This window comes from Hemiscyllium ocellatum, chromosome 33, assembly GCF_020745735.1.
Source record: "Hemiscyllium ocellatum isolate sHemOce1 chromosome 33, sHemOce1.pat.X.cur, whole genome shotgun sequence".
NCBI classification, from domain to species: Eukaryota; Metazoa; Chordata; class Chondrichthyes; order Orectolobiformes; family Hemiscylliidae; genus Hemiscyllium; species Hemiscyllium ocellatum.
Window position 1 is genome coordinate 24,817,403 of NC_083433.1, and position 24,371 is coordinate 24,841,773.

Genomic DNA, 24,371 nt, shown 5'->3' on the forward strand with positions numbered 1-24,371 from the left:
TGCGTCTGAACAACTCCATTTGGTCTGCTCTAACTAAAGTAAATCTTCTCTTTAAGTAAATAATGCTAGTTTTATCAGTCTTCATGTTATTGAATTCTTTATTTTTTTATTTCATTCTAATAAATATCCCAAATCTCTGATAGAATCTAAACAGGAGGTAGGATTTTTGAAATACCTAACCCTATTGGGGAGTTGAGGGCTATGTGGAAGAGTTGAAAGAGGAAGTTGAGGCCTGGGGCATTATTAAATGGTGGAGCAGGCCTGAGGGGTCAAATGGCCTCCTCTGCTCCACCTTCATATTTTCTTAGGTCCTTCTAAGACCTTGATATCATTCTTTTCCACACTGAGATACATAAGGCTTTCAAAGATACTTCCTGACTCTATTGATTTGAGGCAGGTTTTGCCTATGCCCTTTCCTTTAGCTATGTGGCTTTTGCCTTTTTACCTGAATGAACACCAATGCGAATCCAGATAGGCAGGTCAGGAAGGTGAGGAAGCTCAAATGACCCCATGAAATTTAAGATGTCCAAGGCCATCCGGGCAATGTCCACTGCGTGCCTGTTTCCATTCCGTTTTGGCAAACCAGATGCTACCATATAGGCATCCCCAATTGTTTCCACCTAAGTCAAAAAAAACGTCACGCTCACAAAAGAAGCTCGGATTTCAAGAATACCTTTCACCACTTCGGTCTGTCTCAAAGCACCATGCATCCCATTTATATATATATTTAACGGCATAGTTTTATAGATGTAAGGAGACCAGAACTAGGCATGGTATTCCAAATGATTCTTGATCAAGATCATTGTGAATGACATTTACCTCAGGGAAAATGACTCAACTCTGTCATAATCAGATCCCCTCAAGTTCACAGCCTGGCTCTTTCATACCTTATAGACATCGTGATTGTCCAGGATCTGGTCAAAGTTCTTGTACATGTTATTTAACATGTCGACCACCTCCATGGGAGTGCTGAACTTACAGATGGTGGTGAACCCTACTATATCACTGAAGTAGATAGTCACTTCTTCAAAAAGCTCAGCCTCAACCTGACCCGTTGTTTTCAACGATATCACAACTGGCCTGGAATTCAAAGCAAAAGAGAAATGGTTACTTTCTGCTCCTTTAAAAGGGGGAAAGTAGACTAGCAATAGTTATGTGACATCTTTTAAATAGTAAAATCTCCCAAGGCACTTCACAGGAGAGTTTTCAGCGAAAATTTAATACTTAAGGAAACATTAGGTAATCAAAACACTGCCACAGAAGTAAATTGTAAGTGGCTGAATGGAGGAAAGAGAGAGATGGGAGAGATGTTTGAGAAATGTTTAAGAGAATTTCAGAACCTAGGGACATAGGCACTGATGATGCAATCAGCAAAGTTATAGCATTAAAAGAAATCAGGGATAATACCAGAAATGGAACATAGAAGAGATCTCGACGATGTATGGATAAAGGAGTTTACAGAGATAAGGAGAAAAGCATTGGAGGGATTTGAATACATTTCTGTGAATTTTTTAATTAGTTAAAATCCGTTAGGATCCAGAGATGGTGGCTGAGCCCAGGTTAACAAAACTAGAAGGTGATAAGCCAGGAAGGACAACAATGGAACAGTTTCAGCAGTAAGTGACTTCGATCATGGATAGTTGAAATGGCCAAAGCAATTTTATTATGCATAGCATTCTCATAGAATCAGTGTGTGTATCTGAGTATATGTATGCATATGTGTTTGTGTGTATGTGCACATGTGGGTGTGTATATGTGCACGTTTGTGTGTAGGTCTGTGTACATATGTGCATGCATGCATGTGTCTGTGTGTGCATGTGTGTCTGTATGTACATGACTATGAGTGTGTGTGCAGTGTATGTGTGTGTGTATGTGGTTGTGTGTGCATGTGTATATGTGTATTTGTGAGTTTATGTGTGTGCATGTGTGTGCGTGTATGTGCGTGTACATGCGTATGTGGGTGATGTGGGGTAGGGTTAGGTTCAGAATGAAGATGACGCCTGCTCAGGGCAAGAACACACCTGCACATTCTTCCAAATGTGGGAAGTCTGGCTGATCAGAAAATTCTCTCCTTAACATCTGCCAGAAAGATTTAAAGACTGAAAATCAACCTGTTTGGCTCTGGTTGTGACCCACCTAATATGGGAATTGAACCAGGAGCTTCTGTGTTAGAGGAAGGGACACTGCCCACTGCATGCTGCACCCTGAACCTGAGTACATAATGTCTCACTGGAGGCACAGGTGGCCTCAAAGAGTCTCAAGACTCTCTGTTAAAGAGTCCCTGATCTCAAATTTGCTGTCATCAGAGAGGTACATGTGAACATATGAAGTAGGAGCAGAAGGAAATCATTTCGCCCTTCTAGCCTGATCTGTTTGTGTTTCAAATTCCACATTCCCATTTCCTCCCATAATCTCTGATTCCTTTGTCCATTAAGAATCTATCCATTTTCACCTTAAAAATATTCAATGACCCCCCATCTCCACCATTATCTGAGCAATGCCTCAGGTGTCAGGTGTGAACTGTAATGGGGCATATTCGCAGAGATGAGATCACATGACATCCCTTCAATATTCTTATACCATTGTTCACCTGACAAACCCTTCCTTATTCTTACTTTACAGTGGGATACATTTTCTTGGGTTCTCTTGAACACAGTTTTGGATGTTTTCCATTCATGTTTCAGGACATAGTTCACCAATATTAAAGTACTTGAAAAGAAATTCCAGCCATATTGGGCAAGAGCAGAGGGGTGGATTAATTAAGTAGTTCTGTCAATGATCATAGGCACAATGGCACTGGATAAATAAACCCCGTACAAACTGATACGCAGCAAGACAGATAGGTGTACAGATATTTTAATCAATCTTTTCAGACGGTTACTGACACACCTCAGGAGCAGGTAGGAGTAGAACCCAAACCTTCTGACCTAGAAGCAGGGACACTACCATTCTGCTACAAGACACTTAAACAGATAGCTTCCAAAGCCAGAATTGAATACATAGCAGACAAGCTAAAAATCAAACCAGCAACACAGCAAAACCTACACTTTTACTACATGCTGTCACCTTGAATGCCAGGCAGATTTATAACTAGCTATATCTGGTAATGGCATGTTAATTGTATTATCAAGGTTAATGATATAAAGATAAAAAGCACTGATAGGTTAAGCACATATAAGGAGACATTGGGTTAGTTGGTAGGTGAGACAGACAATGCTGCATTCTGCAAATAAATCAGGAAAGGACCAGCATCCAATTTCACACAACACCATCTGGCTTGGGATCTACTTCATATTTATCAAGATTGACAAGCACACTCTGAGATAGATAATGAAGACAAAGAGATTCAAGGCCTGTGAAACAATGAGGATAAGTCTAGTCAGATAAATTATACTGTGGTATTTAAGTGGGCAAAGATAACTGTGTTGCGAAGATCAATAAAGACTAATCTGGCTCACTTAGGCAACAGCATGTAATTGAGCTGATCTGCTCTGTCACGCTCAGACTTGTACAAGGCTGTTCTCTCCTCCACCAGGTGCTCCAAGTTCTTCGAGTACATCTGAAGTCGGCGGATCAGTATGTCCATGTAGCTCTTGTCTGTTTCACTGTGGAACGTGCTGCAAAAGATTCAATGGAAATTTCACTGCAGCTTCTCTCAGAGTGAATTCCCACATGCTACACTGCACTGTGTCATTGGTGTACTTGTTTAATATTCTACCCACCATGTTCAACACTTGGCTGAGAGATGGGATCTGTTTCTGGTGCCCTGAGATGGGCACATTACAGATTCCATCAACCAATGGGAGACCTCAAATGCTCCAGGATGTCGACTTTCTAATTATTGACTGATTTTAATGTGAATGCAAGTGGAGGTCAGTATAAGACAGGTAGTTTTGCTCAGAACCATAGCACGAAAGGGACTCTTGGTTGCTTTCATATCTCTTCAATGATAATTAAACCCTGAAATACCGTATATAATCAATCTCATGGAAAAGTTGATCCCCTATTCTTTTTTATAGATTAACTCCTTACAAAGTGGAAACAGGCCCTTCGGCCCAACAAGTCCACACTGATCCTCCAAAGGGTAACCTACCCAGATGCGCTCCCCTACCCTATAGTTACCCTTGACTAATGCAGCTAGCACTATGGGCAGTTGAGATTAGCCAATTCATCTGACAGGCACATCTTTGTGATTGTGGGAGGAAACTGGAGCACAGGGATGAAACCTGCACAGACGCAGGGAGACTGTGCAAACTCCACACAGACAGTCACCTGAGGTGGGACTCAAACCCAGGTCCCTGGTGCTGTGAGGCAACAGTGCTAGCCACTGAGCCACTGTGCCACCCACAATTTTGGCCAAATTTTCCATATGTCTCGTGTAAAAGTCAACCCTAATTTTTCATAAGTAACAGATCAATGTTTATGAGTCAGTGTGCCAGCCAGCATGCCCTGCTCACAGTCTTCCAGTCCACTGGCTGTTGTGTTCCGCTCCGAATTGTCAGAATTACCATAATTCTTTTTTTTTCTGTCTTTATTCGTTTAGCGAATGATATGGTATGAATTTTGATGGGCATGAACTTCAGTCCCTCAGAAGTAGTATCCATGCATTAGTCAACCCCATAAATTTAACCTTAAAAAGTAGTCAAAAAATTTGACTGTTACTCAAGTATATAAAGTATGTGTTATGGACCTGACCGCATCCCCTCAAAATATATTAAGAAGATAGTCTAGACCCTAACTTTTTCTCATTTTAAAGATAACTACACGTGACAACAAATGATTCAACTCAATTCACATGTAAGGTGTTGCACTCCAATTGGTCAAACTAAAAAAAATATACTTTATTCCTACACTATAATTAAAATACAGACAAAACAAAAATAAAAGAATTGGCTTAACTGTAAATCTACTGAAATGCTTAACTATATATGTGTGTGTATATATATAATATATATATATTAATTACTGTTGATTAACTGTTCTAATAGAGTAACATCCCATAAGCACGGCTTTGACAAAGGCAAATTCAGTAATTGTCTCACGTGCAATTCTAGCGTAGGAAGTGAACCTCAACTTTTAGCTGGAATAGGGAGAGGAATAGGAGTTCCCACATCCAGTTTCAAGACCCTAGCAACTGCCACTGAATGCTAAAACAAAAAAAACGGCTGGTTCTACAGGAGCTTGACCCCACCCATTCGGGCTGCTTTTATTGTTCCAACTTATGAAGAAAACCCAAGGTCTCTTAAGGTGTTTACTGGATTTGAGCAGGCTACTTGACACCTCTGTCTCAACCTTTCTTCATTACAAAAGCCATGGAAAATACACACTTAAAGCCTAACATTATGATATCTTTTAGATTTGGACACATAAAAATATCAAAAACCTCCCTGTGATGCAGCAGTGCTAATCACTGAGCTGCCCCATGTTTTGGAGGTGCAGTTTATATGTTGTTATGTACAGAATTCATCCCATCTCTACCAACCTGAATATCTTTCCCAGCAATGCCTCAATTCTCTTGAAATCTGGTCGTTTTTCTGAATCTTCTTCCCAGCAATTTTTGATCAGCCCATACACCTGCATGCAGAAAGACACATAGGTAATCAGACCAAGACACAGAGGTTGATAATGAAACACACAGTGAATCTAACAAGGCCATCAGATAAAGGCACATGGGTTAATTAAACTGAAACAACAGGACATGGAAGTTAATTAGACCTGGGTGGAAGGTATGCCAGAAATGGTCTAAAAGAATTAAGAGTTTAATCTGTTTTGGAACCAGATGGAAACAGGATTAATCAGATTTATTCTGATCTCAGTTACCTCTATCTCTTTGTCGTTAGCTGTCTCCAGGGGAAGGTCAGGTCGAAACAGCTCACTCTCATTTGCTAACATTACTCTCTTTAACTTCTCTAGAGAAAAAGGGAAGAAACATTCCATTTAACAAGAGGGACAGGGTCACCAATTGAAAATTATCAGTAAAAACATTACTCCGATGGTTTTAAGTTGTGACATTTGAAGAAACAGAGGGGGTGAATAGACTAGGAAGTGGGGTTGAAACCACAAATAGATGAACCATGATCTTCCTGAATAGTGATACATAAAGAAAAGGAGTAGGCCATTTGGCCCTTTGAGCATGTTCCGCCATTTAATAAGATCATGGCTAATTTGATCATGGCATAAAATCCAAATTCCCACAAACCCTGATAACTTTTCACCCACTTCCTTGATCACTAAGAATCTATCTTTCTCTGAGTTCTGTCTGGATTGCTGGCGAGTACTTGGTTTGGATAGTGCTTTGTCTGACACATTCAAACTCACCATCTGCAAGGCACAAGGTAGGAGTGTGATGGAATACTCCCCACTGGTCTGGGTGCATGCAATTCATACAACATTAAAGAAGCCTGACTTAGTCCAGAACAAAACAGGCCAATTTCTCCCACCCTAACAGCATGCTGTGGGTCTGCCGACATCAAATGGACTGCAGCAAATCAAGGCAACAGCTCAATCAGGGGTGGGGCAAGAAATTCTGGCTCAGTCATCAACACTCACATCCCATGAATCATGAATGATTCAAAAAATTACTTGAAGGGATATTTGCTAGGCTGTGGGGAAGGTGGGGAGTGGAACTAATTGAATAGCCTTTTTTAAAAGAGGCAGCATTGGAATTGATTGCTTGAATGGTCTCGCGATGTCCTATAGCATTCTCTGATTGACCACCAACAGCGACCTGCAATGGGTGGAACAAGAATAAAACTTGAAGGAACAGAGTAGGTGGCATAGTGGTTAGCACTGCTGCCTCACAGTGTCAGAGACCCAGCTTCAATTCCCCCCTCGGGCAACTGTCTGTGTGGAGTTTGCACATTCTTCCCGTGTCTGATTGTGCTCCGGTTTCCTCTCACAATCCAAAGATGTGGAGGTTAGGTGAATTGGCCATGCTAAATTGCCCATAGAGTTAGGTGCATTAGTCAGGGGTGAACGGCGGGGAATTGGTCAGGGTGGGTTGCTCTTTGGAGGGTCGATGTGGACTTATTGGGCCGAATCTAATCTGAGTATTACAGTCTCTTTCCCCTACCACGCAGTAAGATTAAGCAGAAAAAGGTCCATCTGTTAGTGAGTACCAGGTGAATAAAGAAAGTTCAGAGGGGGAATAAAACAAACTGTAAAAGGGAGAGTTTGAGAAAATACTGATAACAGCATAAAAGGGAAGTCAAAAGTTGTCTGCAAATCTATAGATAGGAAAAAGAAGAGTGGACCTAATTGGAAACTAAAATGAAAATTTACACATGGAAACTTGGCTGAAATATTGCATTCGTTTGCACTGTATTTTACCAATGGAACAAGTTATTGTGTCATTGTTAAAGACAAGACACGCAAGATGATGGTTAGGTTAAAGATTGATGGAAGAAAATGTATCAGAAAGGCTGATTACTGAGGATACTGATGGAGGTATGGATAGAAATTGGGGAGATGTTGGTCATGGTTTTCAGGTCCTCTGTAGACACTGGATTAGTGCCAGATGACCGGAGAATTGCATATGTTACACCTTGTTGAAAAAAGATGTGTAATAATAAGCATTTTCCCCCAGTGGTAGAAAAGTTTTTAGAACTAGCAATCTTTAACAAAATAATTTATTTTGGAAAAATCTTGATTATTTAAGGCTGCCATTGGCAGAAGAACCTGGTGGGTATTGTGGTGGCTCAGTGGTTAAGAAGCTTCCCAGCAGCGCCAGGGTCCCAGGTTTGATTCCAGCCTTGGGTGACTATCTGTGTGGAGTTTGCACATTCTCCCCATGTCTGTGTAGGTTTTCTCCAGGTGCTCCACTTTCCTCCCACAGTCCAAAGATGTGCAGGTTAGAGATGCAGAGCATTAGCCATGCTGAAGTGTCACAACAGTATTCAGGGATATGTAGGTTAGCCATGGGAATGCAGATTTCAAGGAGTAGAGTAGGAGGTGTAAATCTTGGTGGGATAGCCTTTGAAAGGTTGAAGACAAAAAAACTGCAGATGCTAGGACAGAGTAGCCAGGCAGCATCAGGAGGTGCAGAAGTCAATGTTTCAGATGTAACCCTTCTTGTTATACCTGAAACATCGACTTCTGCACTTCCTGATGCCGCCTGGCTTGCTGTGCTCTTCCAGCCTCTTGCCTGTCTACTTTGAAGGGTCAGTGCAGACTTGATGGACTGAATGGCCTGCTTCCACACTGTAGGGATTATATGATTCTTCTATGATCCTAGAGGGTGCCAATTTAAGGTGAATGGTTAGGATCCAGAACACACTGCCTGAGAATATAGATTCAGTCATGGTTTTGCAAAGGGAATCAGATATACAGTCAGTTCTGCTAAAATGCAGTTGTTCTGTTTTCGTGCAATGTCGTGTTATAAGAAAATTGTGAAACAGCAGCACCATTTAAACTAACGGGACCAGAATTGCATTTTAACCAATATACTTTAAAATCCACACTTTAGAAACAGTGTCCCCAATTCGTCAATTGTGTTACAGCAAATTCACGTTCACGCAATGCATGTTATAGCAGCATGATCTGTACACCTGACGAAAAACAATTTGACAGGCTATAGGGCTAAAGGTATGACTAAATGAATTGCTCTTGCAGAGAGCTGGCACAGGCAGGAGGGCTGAATGGCCTCCAACTGTGAAACTGTTGCATGATTCGCTATTCGAGACAATATCAAGGGGTGGGTGATTGGGCTGCACATATCCGTGGGTGTGCTACAACCCAGATCGTGCTCACAAACTGTCCTCTTCAAGGTACCGTGTGTTGTGTGCTCAAATTTGTGAAAATAAATCTGCCACCATATCCAGTAAAATTCAGACCTGACATTGGGGGGCGAGAATGAGATGGGGAAGTAGGTCAACCATAATTGCACTGGATGGTGGAGCTGGTTTAAGAGGGCACATGACTGCATCTACTTATGTTCTTATCAACAGACACAACTAAAGGCTCTAATTGCTCTGCATTTCTATTGCAATGGTTGTACCAGGCTGCACCCCCATTGGGATGATAGTGTTTACTTTAAAGATACAAAAGGAATTTTCTCCTCTAAAGTAGATTAGATTAAATTCCCTACAGTGTGAAAACAAGCCCTTTGACCCACCAAGTTGACACCGACCCTCCGAAGAGCAACCCACTTCCCTACATTTACCCTGACTAATGCACCTAACACGACAGGCAATTTAGCATGGCCAATTCACCTGACCTGCATATCTTTGGACTGTGGGAGGAAACCGGAGCACCCAGAGGAAACCCACGCAGACACAGGGAGAACGTGCAAACCTCACACAGGCAGTTGCCCAGGGACAGGAATTGAACCAGGGTACCTGGGGATGTGAGGCAGCAGTGCTAACCACTGTGCCACCCCAATGGTAACCTCAAGGTACTTTACAACCAATGAAGTATTTTTTGAAGGACAACTTGCACACAGCAGGCTAAAACAAACATCAAGGAGATAATGAGGACTGCAGACGGTGCAGAGTCAGAGTCAACAAAGTGTGGCACTGGAAAAAGCACAGCAGGTCAGGTAGGAGAGTCGACATTTTGGGCAGGACCCTTCATGTGGACTGGGAAGGGGGAAGGGGGCTGAGAAATGAATAGAGGGAGGGAAGTCAGGCTGGGGGAAAGGTGGGTGGGATGGTGATAGGTGGGTGCAGGTGCGAGGTAATTGTGACCGGTCAGTTAGAAAGGTGGAGCGGATAGGTGGAAGAGAGATGGACAGGTAGGTCAGGTCAGGAGCACGGTGTCGAATTGGAAGGTTGGGTCTGGGATGGAGTGGGGAGATTTGGAAACTGGTGAATTCAATGTTGAGGCCGTGTGCTTGTAGGCTCCCGAGGGGAAGATGAGGTGTTTTTCCTCCAGTTTGTGGGTGGCCTTGTTTAGCTGGTGAAGGAGACTCAAGATGGACATGTAATCAGGGGTGTGGCAGGGCAAGTTGAAATGGTCAGCCATCAGAAATGGTGGGGCTGGTTGGTGCGTATGGACCATTCTGTGAGTTTGAACTTGGTCTCTCCGATGTAGAGGAGACCACATCAAGAACAGCAGATGTAGTAACTGAGGTTTGAGGACATGCAAGTAAATCTCTGCCAGATTTGGAATGATCTTTTGGGACCTTGGACTGAAGTGAGGGGGGGAGGTGTGGGCTGGGGTTATGCTCCTCCTGTGGCAAGTGGGGGTGGGGGGCGGTTAGTGGGGTGGTGGACCCAACAAGAAAGGCCTGGAGGGAACCTATGGAATGCCACCCTGGCTGCTCCCTGCCTCTATTCCTGATGAAGGGTTTTTGCCCGAAACATCGATTTTCCTGCTCCTCGGATGCTGCCTGACCTGCTGTGCTTTTCCAGCACCACTCTAATCTAGACTCTGGTTTCCAGCATCTGCAGTCTTTGTTTTTAACTATGGAATTCAGTTAGGGTTGGGGAAGCAAATATATTTCTGATGGTGGGGTCAGACTGTAGGTGGCACCACATTTCCTGCATCACTCTTTATTGACAAAAAAAATATCATTACAATAACAATGAGACAACCGTTTTTATTGATGTAGAGGGATAAATACCCAGGGCTTTAGGACAACCCCTAAGCTTTTCAAACTAGCAGTATGTCATCTGAGAGGTCAGCTAAGGCCTTGATTTAATGTCTCATAAAAAAATGATTCCTTAAACAGTTCAGTGTTTGATTAGATTACTAATAGTGTGGAAGCAGGCCCTTCAGCCCAACAAGTCCACACCAACCCACCCATTCCCCTACATTTACCCAACACTACGGGCAATTTAGCATGGCCAAGTTACCTGACCTGCACATCTTTGGACTGTGGGAGGAAACCAGAGCAAACCCACGCAGACACGGGGAGAATGTGCAAACTCCACACAGTCGCCTGAGTCTGGAAATGAACCCGGGTCCCTGGCACTGTGAGGCAGCAGTGCTAACCACTGTGCCACCATGCCACCCACTTCAGTACTCCCTCAGTACTATAATGGAGTATTACTTTGGATTTTGTGCTCAAAGTTACTAACTATCATCCTATTTAACAGCTATATTCCACACTGGAGTTTGCACAATATTCTTGCTGGAAATCTGGAAGGTAGAAAGTATCAAAAACACAAGCTAAAATAACAAATTCAACTTATTTGCATGAACAATTTATAGAAAATATGGGACATAAAAGACTATAAGACTAAAACATAATCCTGAAATAAACCAGAATGGCTTAAGTTTCAAGGGGTCCTCATTTAACATCAATCAAGCTGTGCGTTCAGTCAATTAAATCCCCTTCCCTTAGTTTAGGGAACTGACTGTGCTGGCTGGGTTACAGTTAACGGTGTTACTACTGCTGTTGGTTTCTACTCATTTTTTTTGGGAAGGTGAAATGAAAAAAAAATTAAATCTCCTTCTGCGAAAGTACCACGACTTAAATTTTTGATTTGGCAAAGTTAGCTGGCAGCAATTAGCACTGGTTAGAGACAAAAAAAAACTGCAGATGCTGGGATCCAAGGCAGGAGTCTGGAAGAACACTGCAAGCCACGGAGCATCAGGAGGTGGAGAAGTCAACATTTGGGGGTGTAACCCTTCTTCAGGCAATTATCATTCAGTAATTCTTCTTGAAATCACAAAAAGTAAGCATCCAACATCAGTAGGTAAGGGAGATGTTAAATGGCCTGTTGGTCTTTATTTCTAAGGGAATGAGGTCTTGCTGAAATGATACATGGTAATAGTTAGAGCACCCTGTAATGCTGTGAACTGTTTTAGTGTCCTTATCTGAGGAAATACATTCTGACATTAGAAGCAGCTCTTAGAAGGTTCAGTAGGTTGATTTTGGGTATGAAAGATTTTCTTAAGAGGAGAGGTTAAGTCGGTTGGGCTTGCCCTCAAATGACAGGACACATAATCTCTCAATCAGCATCAGAAGATTAATATTATCACATTGCTGTTTTTGACAGTTGAGAGGAGAAAGATTTGAAAAAGACTTGAGGGACAACTTTTTCACACAGTGGGTAGTTTGTATGTAGAGTGAACAGAGAACAGCCAGGGAATTCCTAGAGGCATGGCACTCATCCACAGATTCTATCAACAACCACATCGACCTGGACCCAATATATTGACCACTGCAGCGGACAGCTGGAACTGACAACCGGAAGCGGCAGAGACAAACCACTACAAATGCCAGAGGAAACTGGCCAAGGGACTCAATTATAACCACAGGGACGCCAAGACAGCAGACTTCCTAGCAGCACTAGAATGCACCCTCAGGAACAATGGACTGACAGAAGAGACACAACAAACAGTGAGACAAAGTATCGTGCTTCTGATAAAAGGGAAAAGCTAAACAAATAACTTCAACACCAAGGAGAGGGAGGCACTAAAATCACTAAGAAATGATAAGAACATAATCATACCACCATCAGACAAAGGCAGAATGACGGTCATCCTGGACAAAGCAGAGTACATCTAGAAAGCGCAACAACTACTTGCAGATAGCAACACCTACCAAAAGAGGGAGTTTGACCCCACCCCACAGCTCACCAATAGGATAAACAACACACTGAGGAACCTGCAAAAAAACGGACAGATAACCAGGTCTGACCTACAAAGAATGCAACCTGAAAGCAACACCATCCCCAGATTCTATGGACTACCTAAAGTGCACAAACCAGATATCCCACTCAGACCCATAGTATCACTACCAGGAACACCATCACACAAACTGGCTAAAGAACTACAGCAGAAACTGAAACACCTGATCAGTGGATCCATACACTCTATACAGTCAACACAGGAATTCTTGGACATCATCAGAAATATACACATAGACAAGGAAGAAACTATGGTCTCATTCAATGTAACCAGAGAAACAATAGCCAACCTGCTGGACATACAGAACAGACAACAGGACATTGAACCTATCAACAAAGACGGCATGCTCAAACTACTGGACCTGTGCCTCACTTCACATTCAACAACCAAATATATGAACAAATCAACGGCACACCCATAAGCTCACCCATCTCTGGACTCATAGCAGAAGCGATAATGCAAAGATTAGGACAAACAGTCTTACCGCAAATTCAACCCAAACTCTGGGTCAGATATGTGGATGACACCTTTGTAATCATTAAAACCACAGAAATAGAGAACACACACCGGATCATCAACGCCACACTCACAGGAATCCGATTCACGAGAGAGGAAGAAAAGGACAACCAACTCCCATTCCTAGACGTGATGGTACAGAGAACACCGAACAGAGAATTCACCACAAAGGTATACAGGAAAGCCACACACACAGACCAAGTCCTGAACTACGAAAGCAACCACCCCAAAACACACACAAACGAAGTTGCATCAAGACACTGTTCAAAAGGGCCACAACACACTGCAGTACACCAGAACTGCAAAAAGAGGAAGAAGAACACCTATACAATGTATTCGCCAAAAATGGATACCCCCGCAATTTCATCAACAGATGCCTAAGGGAAAAACAACGGAATGAGGACATGCCACAACCCAAAGGACTAGCCACACTACCATATATCAGGAGCATTTCTGAACTGACAACCAGACTACTACGACCACTAGAACTCATAACAGCACACAAACCAACAGCCACTCTCAGACAACAACTCACCAGAACGAAGGACCCGATACCCAGCATGAGCAAAACCAATGTAGTGTACAAAGTCCCATGCAAGGACTGCACAAAACACTACATAGGACAAACAGGAAGACAGCTAACGATCCGTATCCATGAACACCAACTAGCCATGAAACGACACAACCAGCTATCCTTAGTAGCCACATACGCGGATGACAAGCAACATGAGTTCAACTGGGACAACACTACTATTATAGGGCAAGTCAAACAGAGAACAGCCAGGGAATTCCTCGAGGCATGGCACTCATCCACAGATTCTATCAACAAACACATCGACCTGGACCCAATATACCGGCCACTGCAGCGGACAGCTGGAACTGACAACCGGAAGCGGCAGAGACAAACCACTATAAATGCTAGAAGAAACATCACAGAAGCGCTTCACAGGAGGCTCCCAAGCACCTGAGGATGTCACCTAGACAGGGGACAAAACGTTTGCAACACAAATTCCCAGCTCGGCGAACAGAACCACAACAACAGAGTGAACTACCTGGGGAAGTGGTAGGTGCAGGCAGTCACATTTAAAAGACCTTCGGACAGTAAGCATAACAGCTAACCCGAGAATGCAACTTTTTTAAAAAAAGGTTTTGTGATTTACACATGAAAGAAGTGAAACTGTCACTGTATTCTAACAGATGAAAGGCTTAACAGACAATCAATTTTTCAATGTATAATTTCAGTTACATCACACTGTAAATTTTGGCTATAAATTCTGTGTGTCAGGATCGAGCCCTCCACAACTACCTGATGAAGGACCGTCACTCCGAAAGCTAGTGTGCTTCCAATTAAACCTGTTGGACTATAACCTGGTGTTGTGAGATTTTTAACCATGAATAGGAGGGGTTGAGATGGATATGGGCCAAATGCAGGCAAGCAGAGTTAGTTCAGTTTGAGAAACTTGGTCAGCGCGGACAAGTTGGATTAAAGGATCTAGTTCTGTGTTGTACGTCTCTATGACTCCATTTTCTCAGGGTCTGGATGGGACAAATGCTGAGAGGTTATATCCCCTTGTGGAAGAGTCTAGGGTCAGACACATAATTTCAGAGTAAAGGTTTGCCCATTTAAGATACAGGTGAGGATTGTTTTTTCTCTCAGAGGGTAGTGAATCTATAGCATTATTTATGGAAAAGGGCTCGTGAAACTGGGTAGTTAAGTGCGTTGAAGTCTGAGTTAGATTTTTAATCAGTCAGGGAATAGCAGGTTATGGAGAAAGGTCAGGAAAGTGGGGTTGGGGATTATCAGGTCAGCAACAATCAATGGACCAAATAGCTTATTTATCCTTCTATGTCTTATAATTTTAAGACAAAACTAATGGGAGGATAACTGGAAAATAGTTATTTTGTAGTCTGTTGATCCCACTGGGTTGAGTGGGAGGAAATAGAGCAACTTTGTTAAGATATCTTGGTCACAGCACTACCAATACACACCTAGACTTTCAATAACTTTCAATAATAATAATTAGTTAAATAGTCAAAAATCACGCATCAGCAGGTTATAGTCCAACAGGTTCATTTTAAATGTGAGTTTTTGGAGCGTTGCTCCTTCCTCAGGCATAGTCATACCAGGCCTGAGGAAAGAGTAGCACTCCGAAAGCTCATCTTTTCAAATAAACATGGTGTGTTGTCATTTTTGACCTTGTCCATCCCAGTCTTACATTGGCACCTCCACAACATAGTTAAATAGTAAGAGCAACCATTACCTGCATCATTGCTGCATGACTGAATATAGAAGGTCTCCCTTCGATAGATGATTTCCTGACCTATAATGCCAAAACTGTACGTGTCACCTTTTTGAGATACTCCCTCCTGTCGTAGGTGCTCAGGAGCTGTCCACAGGTCTGGATGGTAAGTTATAAAGAAAAACAAATTATGAATACGTTGAACATCTTGCCAAAACAAGCAGAGAGACTTGAAGGTAAGAGCTTAAAACTACACCCTCAGTTTTCACACATGCAGGACATCCCAAGGTATTTTACAGCCAATGAAGTGCATTGTGATATAGACTTAAAAATCACATAACACCAGGTTATAGTCCAACTGGTTTAATTGGAAGCACTAGCTTTCGGAGCGCTGCTCCTTCCTCGGGTGGTTGTGATGAAGGAGCAATGCTCCGAAAGCTAGTGCTTCCAATTAAACCTGTTGGACTATAACCTGGTGTTGTGTGATTTTTAACTTTGTCCACCTAGTCCAACACCGTTAAAAATCACACAACACCAGGTTATAGTCCAACAGGTTTAATTGGAAGCACACTAGCTTTCGGAGCGACACTCCTTCATCAGGTGATTGTCTGATAGACTATAACCTGTTGGACTATAACCTGGTGTTGTGTGATTTTTAACTTTGAACACCCTAGTCCAACACCGGCATCTCCAAATCATTGTCCAACACCAGCATCTCCAAATCATTGTGATACAGAGCAGCTATTTTACACATAATAAGCTCTCACAACCTGCAATGAGATAAAGATCAGACCATTTGTTTTGACCGAACAAAACCAAAAGAACTGCAGATGCTAGAAATCAGAAACAAGAACAGAAATTGCTGTAAAAACTCAGCAGGTTTGGCAGTGCCTGTGGACAGAAATCAGAGTAAACATTTCAGATCCAATGACCCTTCTGTAGAACTGATGGTAGCTAGGAAAAGGTTGGTATTTATGCAGGGGATTGGTGGGGGAGAGGGGAGAATGGAACAATAGGTGGAGATAGAGCCCAAACAGAAAGAAAAACAGACAAAGGAGAGAAAAACAAATATAGGTCAGACAAAGGAGTGGGAAGTTTCCTGAAGAAGGGCTTATGCCCGAAACGTCGACTCTCCTGCTCCTTGGATGCTGCCTGACCTGCTGCGCTTTTCCAGCAACACATTTTCAACTCTGACAAAGGAGTGGGAAAAGATCAGTCTAGGGGAATGAATAGCTGCTAATGGGAATTATTAGTAGCTGACAATGGGTTGTGTGGGGTAGCAGCCCATGGGATGACAAGGTCTGGTCTGTGGGGATTGGGGTAAGGAGAAGGTGTCTCAAGCCCTCAAATTGTTGACCTGAATATTGAGTCCAGAAGGCTGTCACATTCCCATGTGGAAAATGAGGTTCTGTTCTTTCAGCTCATGCTGAGCTTCACTGGAGCACTGCAGGAAGCCTGAGACAGTGATCAAAAGAACTGCGGATTAGATTAGATTAGATTAGATTAGATTAGATTACTTACAGTGTGGAAACAGGCCCTTCGGCCCAATAAGTCCACACCGACTCGCCGAAGCGCAACCCACCCATACCCCTACATTTACCCCTTTACCCAACACTACGGGCAATTTACCATGGCCAATTCACCTGACCTGCACATCTTTGGACTGTGGGAGGAAACCGGAGCACCCGGAGGAAACCCACGCAAATCAGAAACAAAAACAAAAACAAAAACAGAAACTGCTGGGAAATCTCTGCGGATCCAGCAGCATCTGAGAGAGAGAAAGCAGAGTTAACGTTTCAGGTCCGACTCTGAAGAAGGGTCACTGGATCCAAAACATTAACTCTGGCAGCATCTGTGGAGAGAAATCAGAGTTCACGTTTGGATCCAGTGACTCTTCTTTAGAACCGGACCTGAAACATTAACGCTGATTTCTCTTCACAAATGCTGTCAGACCTGCTGTGTTTTCCCAGTAACTTCCGTTTTTGTTCTATGACAGAGATATTGACCAGGGAACATGGTGCAGCATTGAATGGCAGGCAACTGGAAGCTCTGGGACATTTTATTGGACAGAACATAGGTGTTCTTTGAGGCGATCACCCAGTCTGTGCTTGTTTCCCCGATGTAGAGGGGACCACATTGTGGGCAGTAAATGCAGTAAACTAGACTGAGTGAAGCGCAAGTAAAGCACTGCTTCACCCTGAAGGTGTATTGGGGCCCTTTATACTGAGGAAAGAGGAAGTAAACAGGCAGGTATTATTCTTGATGAAGGGCTTTTGCCCGAAACGTCAATTTTACTGCTCCTCGGATGCTGCCTGAACTGTCGCGCTCTTCCAGCACCACTCTAATCTAGACTCTGGTTTCCAGCATCTGCAGTCCTTGTTTTTACCTAGGCAGGTATTACACCTTCCGTAGTTGCAGGGGAAGGTGCCATGATGGAACGTGTTGGGAGTGAAGGAATGGAACATGAGGGAGGGGAGGGAAATAAGTGTCTGGTGGTGGCATCCCACTGAAAGTGGCAGAACTGGCAGCTAATGATCCTTTGGATGTGAATGCTGAGGGATGATAGGTGAGGACAAGAGGGACCCTATCACTGTTGTGGGAGGGAAGACAGGGGGTGAGGGCTAAAGTGTGGGATATGGGTCATTCCCAGCTGTGGAATACTCAGTTGAGGAAGAACGTGGGCATTTTGGAGGTCCCCTAATCGAAATTAGCTTCATCAGAACAGATGCGACGGAGACAGAGGAACTGGGAGAATGAAGCAGAGTCTTTACAGGAAGCAGGATATGAGGATACATAGTCAAGGTAATTGTGGGAGTCGATGGGTTTGTAGTGAATATTGATGGGCAGCCAATCCCCAGAAATGGACCAAGTGAACATGAGACCGGGCTGGAAATTGGAAGTGAGATAAACTTTTCTAATTAGGGACGAGAGATGGAAGCAGCACCGATGATGCCTTTGATATATTGGAGCAAGAATTGTAGGAGGGTCCCTGAGTAAGACTGGAACAAGGAATGTTGAATGTACCCCATGAAGAGACTGGCATAACTGGGGTGCATGTGTGTACCCATGGCCACTCCTCTGACCTGAAGAAAGTGAGAGGAGTTCGAAGAGAAGTTGTTCAGAGTGAGGATGAACCCTGCCTGGGGGAGGAGGGTGGTGGTGGAAGGAGATGGACCATGCCATTTTTTCCAGGAAGCAGTGGAGAGCCCCGAGACCATCCTGATGGGGGACAGACATGTGAAGGGACTGCACATCCATGGAAAAGAGGAGGCAGTTAGAGCCCACAAACTGGAAATTCTGAAATTAACGTAAAGTGTCATTGGAAGGGAGTGGACAAGGGAATAAAAAATCAAGTCGAGACAGGAAGAGATGAGTTCTGTGAGGCAGGAACAGGCAGAAACAATGGTCCTGCCCAGGGAGTCCTATTTGTGGATTTTGAGAGAAGATAGAAGTGGACTATGTGGGGTTGGGAGACTATGAGCTTGGAGGCAGAATGGGGAGATCACCAGATGAAATGAGGTTAGTGACTGTTGTGGTCACCTGATAGTCCATGGTGGGGTCAAAGTTCGGGGGAGATAGAATGAGGTATCTGAGAGTTGGTGCATAGTCTCTGCAATGTAGATGTTGGATCGCCAGACAAAAACAGCACCATCTTTATCGGCAGGCTTGATTAGAATGTCAGGGTTGAATCTGACAGCACCAAGTGCAGTCAGTTCAGAGGGAGATAGGTTGTAATGAGTGATGGGGGTAGACAAATTGATGTGACCAATGTCACGTCATCAGCGCTCAATGAACAGGTCAAGTGAAGGTAAAAAGCCCAAAGGAGGGTTCCAGGAGGAGGGAGAGTGTTGACCTGTGTGAAGGGGGTCCCCACAGTCCCTGCAACCACAGAAGGTGCAACACCCACCTGTATACTTCCTCTCTCCTCAGTATCCAAGGTCCCAGACACATCTCCCAGGCGAAGCAGCAATTTACCTGCACTTCACTCAATCTAGTCTACTTCATTGGCTGTCACAGTGTGGTCTCGTCTATATTGGGGAAACAAAGCATAGACAGGGTGACCACTTCACAGAACACCCATGTTCTGTCCAGGGAAATTCCCCAGAGCTTCCAGTTACCTGTCCGACATCTCTGTCTCAGGCTTGCAATACTACTCCAGCACAGCTCAGCGTAAACCCCCCTTTCCATCCAATGTCTTCATTTCAGCTCCAGATCTTCCAAGTCCTAATTTAAAGGGGTTCTAGATGCTCTACCTACTTTAAACTGCAAACCCTCCTCAGCGGTGACTAATGTGGTGGGTGGGAGGCCATCTTGCCTGGGGTGTGGAAGAGAGCCCAACAGGGCAGACTGTTCAGACTGCTGCCATCTTGAATCCCCTGAAAGCAGTATCTTAACTATCCTTTCAGAACCATTCATTTATACAACAAATGACACACTTCACCTTCGCAAGTGGGAGGCAACATACCATCCTAGATTCAAGTATGATTTGGAGATGCCAGAGTTGGACTGGGGTGTACAAAGTTAAAAATCACACAACACCAGATTATAGTCCAACAGGTTTAATTGGAAGCACACTAGCTTTCAGAGCGACGCTCCTTCATCAGGTGATACCTGATGAAGGAGCATCGCTCCGAAAGCTAGTGCGCTTCCAATTAAAGCTGTTGGACTATAACCTGGTGTTGTGTGATTTTTAACTAGATTCAAGTAGGTGGCTAAAGAAATCCCTGACTATTGAATTCTCTACCGCTTTTCAAATCTTCTTTCGACCCTCAGCCGTGGTACCTGGCTCAGCTGCACTGTCCAGACGAGTTATTATTCTCACCCGTATTCAGAATGAAGTGCTGATTATTGGCAAGATACACTCAGGAGATGGTTGTGTTACCTGCCTTGTCCTTCTATACTGCCTGGGGTCACCCATTCTCTTTCTGTCTGAATATCCTTAACTGCTGCAGGGGTGACCAAAAGCACTCTCCATCTCAGGCACATCCTGCGATAATCAGATCTGAAGTCTGGACCTCAAGCTGCACTTCCTGGATGCATGCAGCATCAGTGGAATTTCCCATTATTTCTTGTCTCAATTCAACCCTCTTAGTTAGTTTGGGATACTGTGACACTTTGATAGAGTTAATGAATGGAATGTTAGAATATTTCCTGTTTCTAACGCTCACCTTTCTGTGGCATGGCAATGGCGTTACACCCAAAGTCAGTAATTTTCACCACCATCCGACTGTCCACAACGCAGTTTGTAGATTTCAGGCTCCCGTGCACTTCAATTTTGCTTGCGTGTAGATAAGACATTCCCTTAAAACCATAGCCAACAAATCAGTCAGTAATTGAAAGAAACAATAGCATGAAACATTCTTTGACCACAACTGAGAAAGTAGCACAATGCAGATCATTTAAGCAGCAGCTGACAATTTCCTTGATGGATGAATTAGTTGCTCACTTGAGACAGCAAAGAGGGTGCATTACACTGACTCCAAACCTGTATCTATGTTGGAAGTGTTAGAAGGAGTAACCCCATTCTGAGGAGAAAGTGAGGTCTGCAGATGCTGGAAATCAGAGCTGAAAATGTGTTGCTGGAAAAGCGCAGCAGGTCAGGCAGCATCCAAGGAGCAGGAGATTCGACGTTTCGGGCATAAGCAACACATTTTTAACCCCATTCTGAACCTGCCCTGGGAGTGTTTGATGCGGGCAGTGTAGAGGGGTGTGTATGCTATTTCTAACCTTGTGATATCCCTGTCGTGGAACTGTTTGATAGGGACAGTGTAGAGGAAACGTTACTCCATATTTAATTCCAAGCTGTACCTGTTGTGGCAATGTTTGATTGAGACATCATACAGGGATCTTTATTCTGTGCTGCGACCTGTGTTATATCCGCCTTGAGAATGTTTGGTGAGGTTAGTGCAGAGGGGGGTTTTCTCTGTATCTAACCTGTGTTTTGTCAATCCTGGAGGTGTCAATGCTGACACTTACTGACTAGAATAGAATGTTCCTTGGTGCAAATGTACCGGACCTCGCCAATGAGAAAATGAACACTTCAGCACTGTAATGCTGTGAAGTTGCTCCAGGGCCCAATTCACACTTTTATTTAGTTCTCTTTAATTCGGTTTTATGAATTTTAACTTTATTGATTTGAATTGAATTAGCTTTATTGTCACATGTACTCACATGATTACAGCGAAAAGTTTGCAAGTCACCACTTATGGCACCATCTTATATACAAAAGGACCGAGGTACACTTTCTTGAGTACAAATTCTTAGGGAAAAGAATTCTAAAAGGTCCAGCATTACAGACCTTCAAAAGTACAAAATCATAGTAATAAATTTGAAAAATAGAAGTTCAAAATAACAGTCCTTTAGAATTGTAATGGAAATAACTACAAATCCTCCTTTTTCCAGTTTGCTACTGAAAGCAGTTACCTCGCGATGGGACTCAGATGCAGGGAATCACAACCCATCAAGGGGAGCATAAGCAGTATGTCAGAATACTTTAGTCACGGGGAGAATTATGCAGCTATAATTAACCCCATCTTCGTATGATACACGGGTGCTCAAAAACATACACAGTCACAGGTGCGCCCACACGCATTCACATGTATAGTCACACACACACACACACACACACACACACACTGCATTTTGCAGCCATCATTACTGGGCAGTAAACAGGAAGGGAAATCGGAATGAAGCTGGTCCTTTTGTAGCAAAGTTTAGAAAATGGTTGATCAGTGAAACACTGCATGCCCATCTTCAATCTTTTGGCAATCACGTTGATGCCTAAAGCTGCTCTTCATGAGAATCTGCAGCATTCACAGTATGAATTTCGCACTTACCTTTGCAATATCATACATGACCGATATCTTGAACTCCGAATCCATGAAAGTGCCATCCGGGTATGATATTTTGTCATTCAACACATCCTGAGGGAAGCAATAGAAATACTGTGCCATTAGGAGGAGTCAACTGTCAGCATAGACATCTACTTGGCAATCTTGACCATTGAAGCTTGGTGCCAATTGCTGTTCAGATGTGGTCAGTGTTGTGGTTCACCAACTTCCCAAGCACAGGTTCCACAGATCACCGAGCAATGTGATTCCATTCATCCTTATTCTGTGGAATGTCTTAGGTCTTTGTAAGCGTAGATGCAGAATAAAGAGATGAAAAAAGGTGATATAAACATCAACTTCATATCTCTCTCTGTATAGGTGCTTCCAACCTTGTTAAGTTTATCCAGCTCTTTCTGATTTTATGTCAGATTTCCAGTGTTCAAACTATTTTGCTTTCACATACACATAGAATTGATAGAGTTGCCTCTTGTGGGTGCTACCAAAACTGAGGCCACAAATAGAAAATAATCGCTAATGAATCCAGTGGGGAATTCCGGATAAATTTGTTTATTCAGAGCAGGGAGATTGTGGGACTCAGTGGGACAAGGAGTTGTTGTGGTGAATTGCATGGCTGAGCTTAACCAGAAGCAGGTATATACAAAGGGGAAAATAATGCCCTTGTTCAAAAATAGAGGGAAACAATATATAGGAAATTACAGACCAGTTTAACATCTGTTGTTGGGCAAGTGTTGGAATCAATTATCAAGAAGCAAAATAAGGACATTTGGAAAGTCAAAATGCCATCCATCGGAGTCAGCATGGTTTTATGAAGAGCAAATCATGTTTGACTAATTTTTTAGAGTTCTTCAATGATGAAAAGTGGATAATGGAGATCCTGTGGATGTAATATATCTGGATTTCTGGAAGGCATTTGATAAGGTGTCACACAAAAAGTTGGATCATATGGGATTAGGGGTCATTTACTAGCCTGGATAGATGACTGGCTGATGGACAGATGGATAATTTTTTTTTTTACAGATGGCAAGATATAAGTAGTGAGGTGCCATGGGGTTCAGTCCATTCACCCCAGCTATTTATAATCTACATTAAACACTTGGGTACAGGGATAGAAGGCTCTATAGTCAGATTTGCAGATGACACAAAAATAGGTGGGATGGTCAATTGCAATGAGGAAATAAGAATCTGACAAATGGATATAGATAGGTTAGGAGAGTGAGGCAAAATGTGGCAGATGGACTTTGACATGGATAAGTGTGTGGTTATACATTTTGGTCAAAAAGATGGGAAGGTGACCTATCATCTTAATGGGGAGAGACTTTGGGTGCTCCAGTGCAGAGGATCTGGGTGTCCTCAATCATGAGTCACAGAAAACTAGCATTCAGGTACAGCAGATAGTAAAGCAAGCGAATGGAATATTGGCTTTTATAGCTAAGGGAATAGAATATAAAGGTACCGAAGTATAGCTGCAACTATACAAGGCACTGGTGAGACCACACCTGGAGTATTATGCACAGTTTTGGTCTTCTTCTTTGAGGAAAGATGTGGCACTGGGGAAAGTTCAGAGCAAGTTCACTAGATTGATCCCAGAGATGAGGGATTTGTCGTACGAAGAGAGATTGAACACTTAAGGCCTAAAGTCTCTGAAATTTAAAAGAATGAGGGGATTTCAAGTTGAAGTATTCAAGATGATAAAAGGTGTGGATAAAATAGATGTGGACTGGATGCTTCCACTTGTGGGACATCCTAGGGTGAGAGGTCATAGTCTTAGAATAAGAGGGAGCAAATTTAAAACAGAATTGAGGGGAAACCACTTCTCCTGAAGGGTTGTGAATCTGTGGAATTCGTGATCTCAAAGTGCAGTGGATGCTGGGACAGTGAGTAAATTTAAGGAGGAGTTAGACAGAGTTTTAATTGATAATGGGTTGAAAGGTTATGAGGAGAAGGCAGGAAAATGGGGGTGAGGAGCATATCAGCCATGAAGTGGCGGAGCAGATCCGATGGGCCGAATAGCCTAATTCTGCTGCTCCTACATATTATGAACTTACAAACTTGTGGAAGGGATTGAACATTATGCTGATAGTCTGAGATATAGAGAGGTTGGAATATAAACCTTCAAACAGACCTATTGGATGGAATAATCTATAAATTCTATATAATTCTATGGCAGAGTGGGAAGAGGCAAACAGAA

At 43.1% G+C, this 24,371-nt stretch overlaps 1 protein-coding gene across 1 annotated transcript in view; it reads right to left on the bottom strand.

The window, feature by feature from the left end:
- LOC132831229 (guanylyl cyclase C-like) overlaps positions 1-24,371 on the bottom strand; it is a 124,787-nt gene that overhangs the window by 15,054 nt on the left and 85,362 nt on the right. The window contains exons 15-22 of the mRNA XM_060849240.1: positions 22,169-22,255; positions 20,501-20,633; positions 15,354-15,491; positions 5,821-5,909; positions 5,483-5,574; positions 3,459-3,617; positions 888-1,080; positions 446-620 (exon numbers count right to left, since the gene is read on the bottom strand). Of these exons, the coding sequence (XP_060705223.1) occupies positions 446-620; positions 888-1,080; positions 3,459-3,617; positions 5,483-5,574; positions 5,821-5,909; positions 15,354-15,491; positions 20,501-20,633; positions 22,169-22,255 (1,066 nt within the window). The remainder of the gene's footprint in view (positions 1-445; positions 621-887; positions 1,081-3,458; positions 3,618-5,482; positions 5,575-5,820; positions 5,910-15,353; positions 15,492-20,500; positions 20,634-22,168; positions 22,256-24,371) is intronic.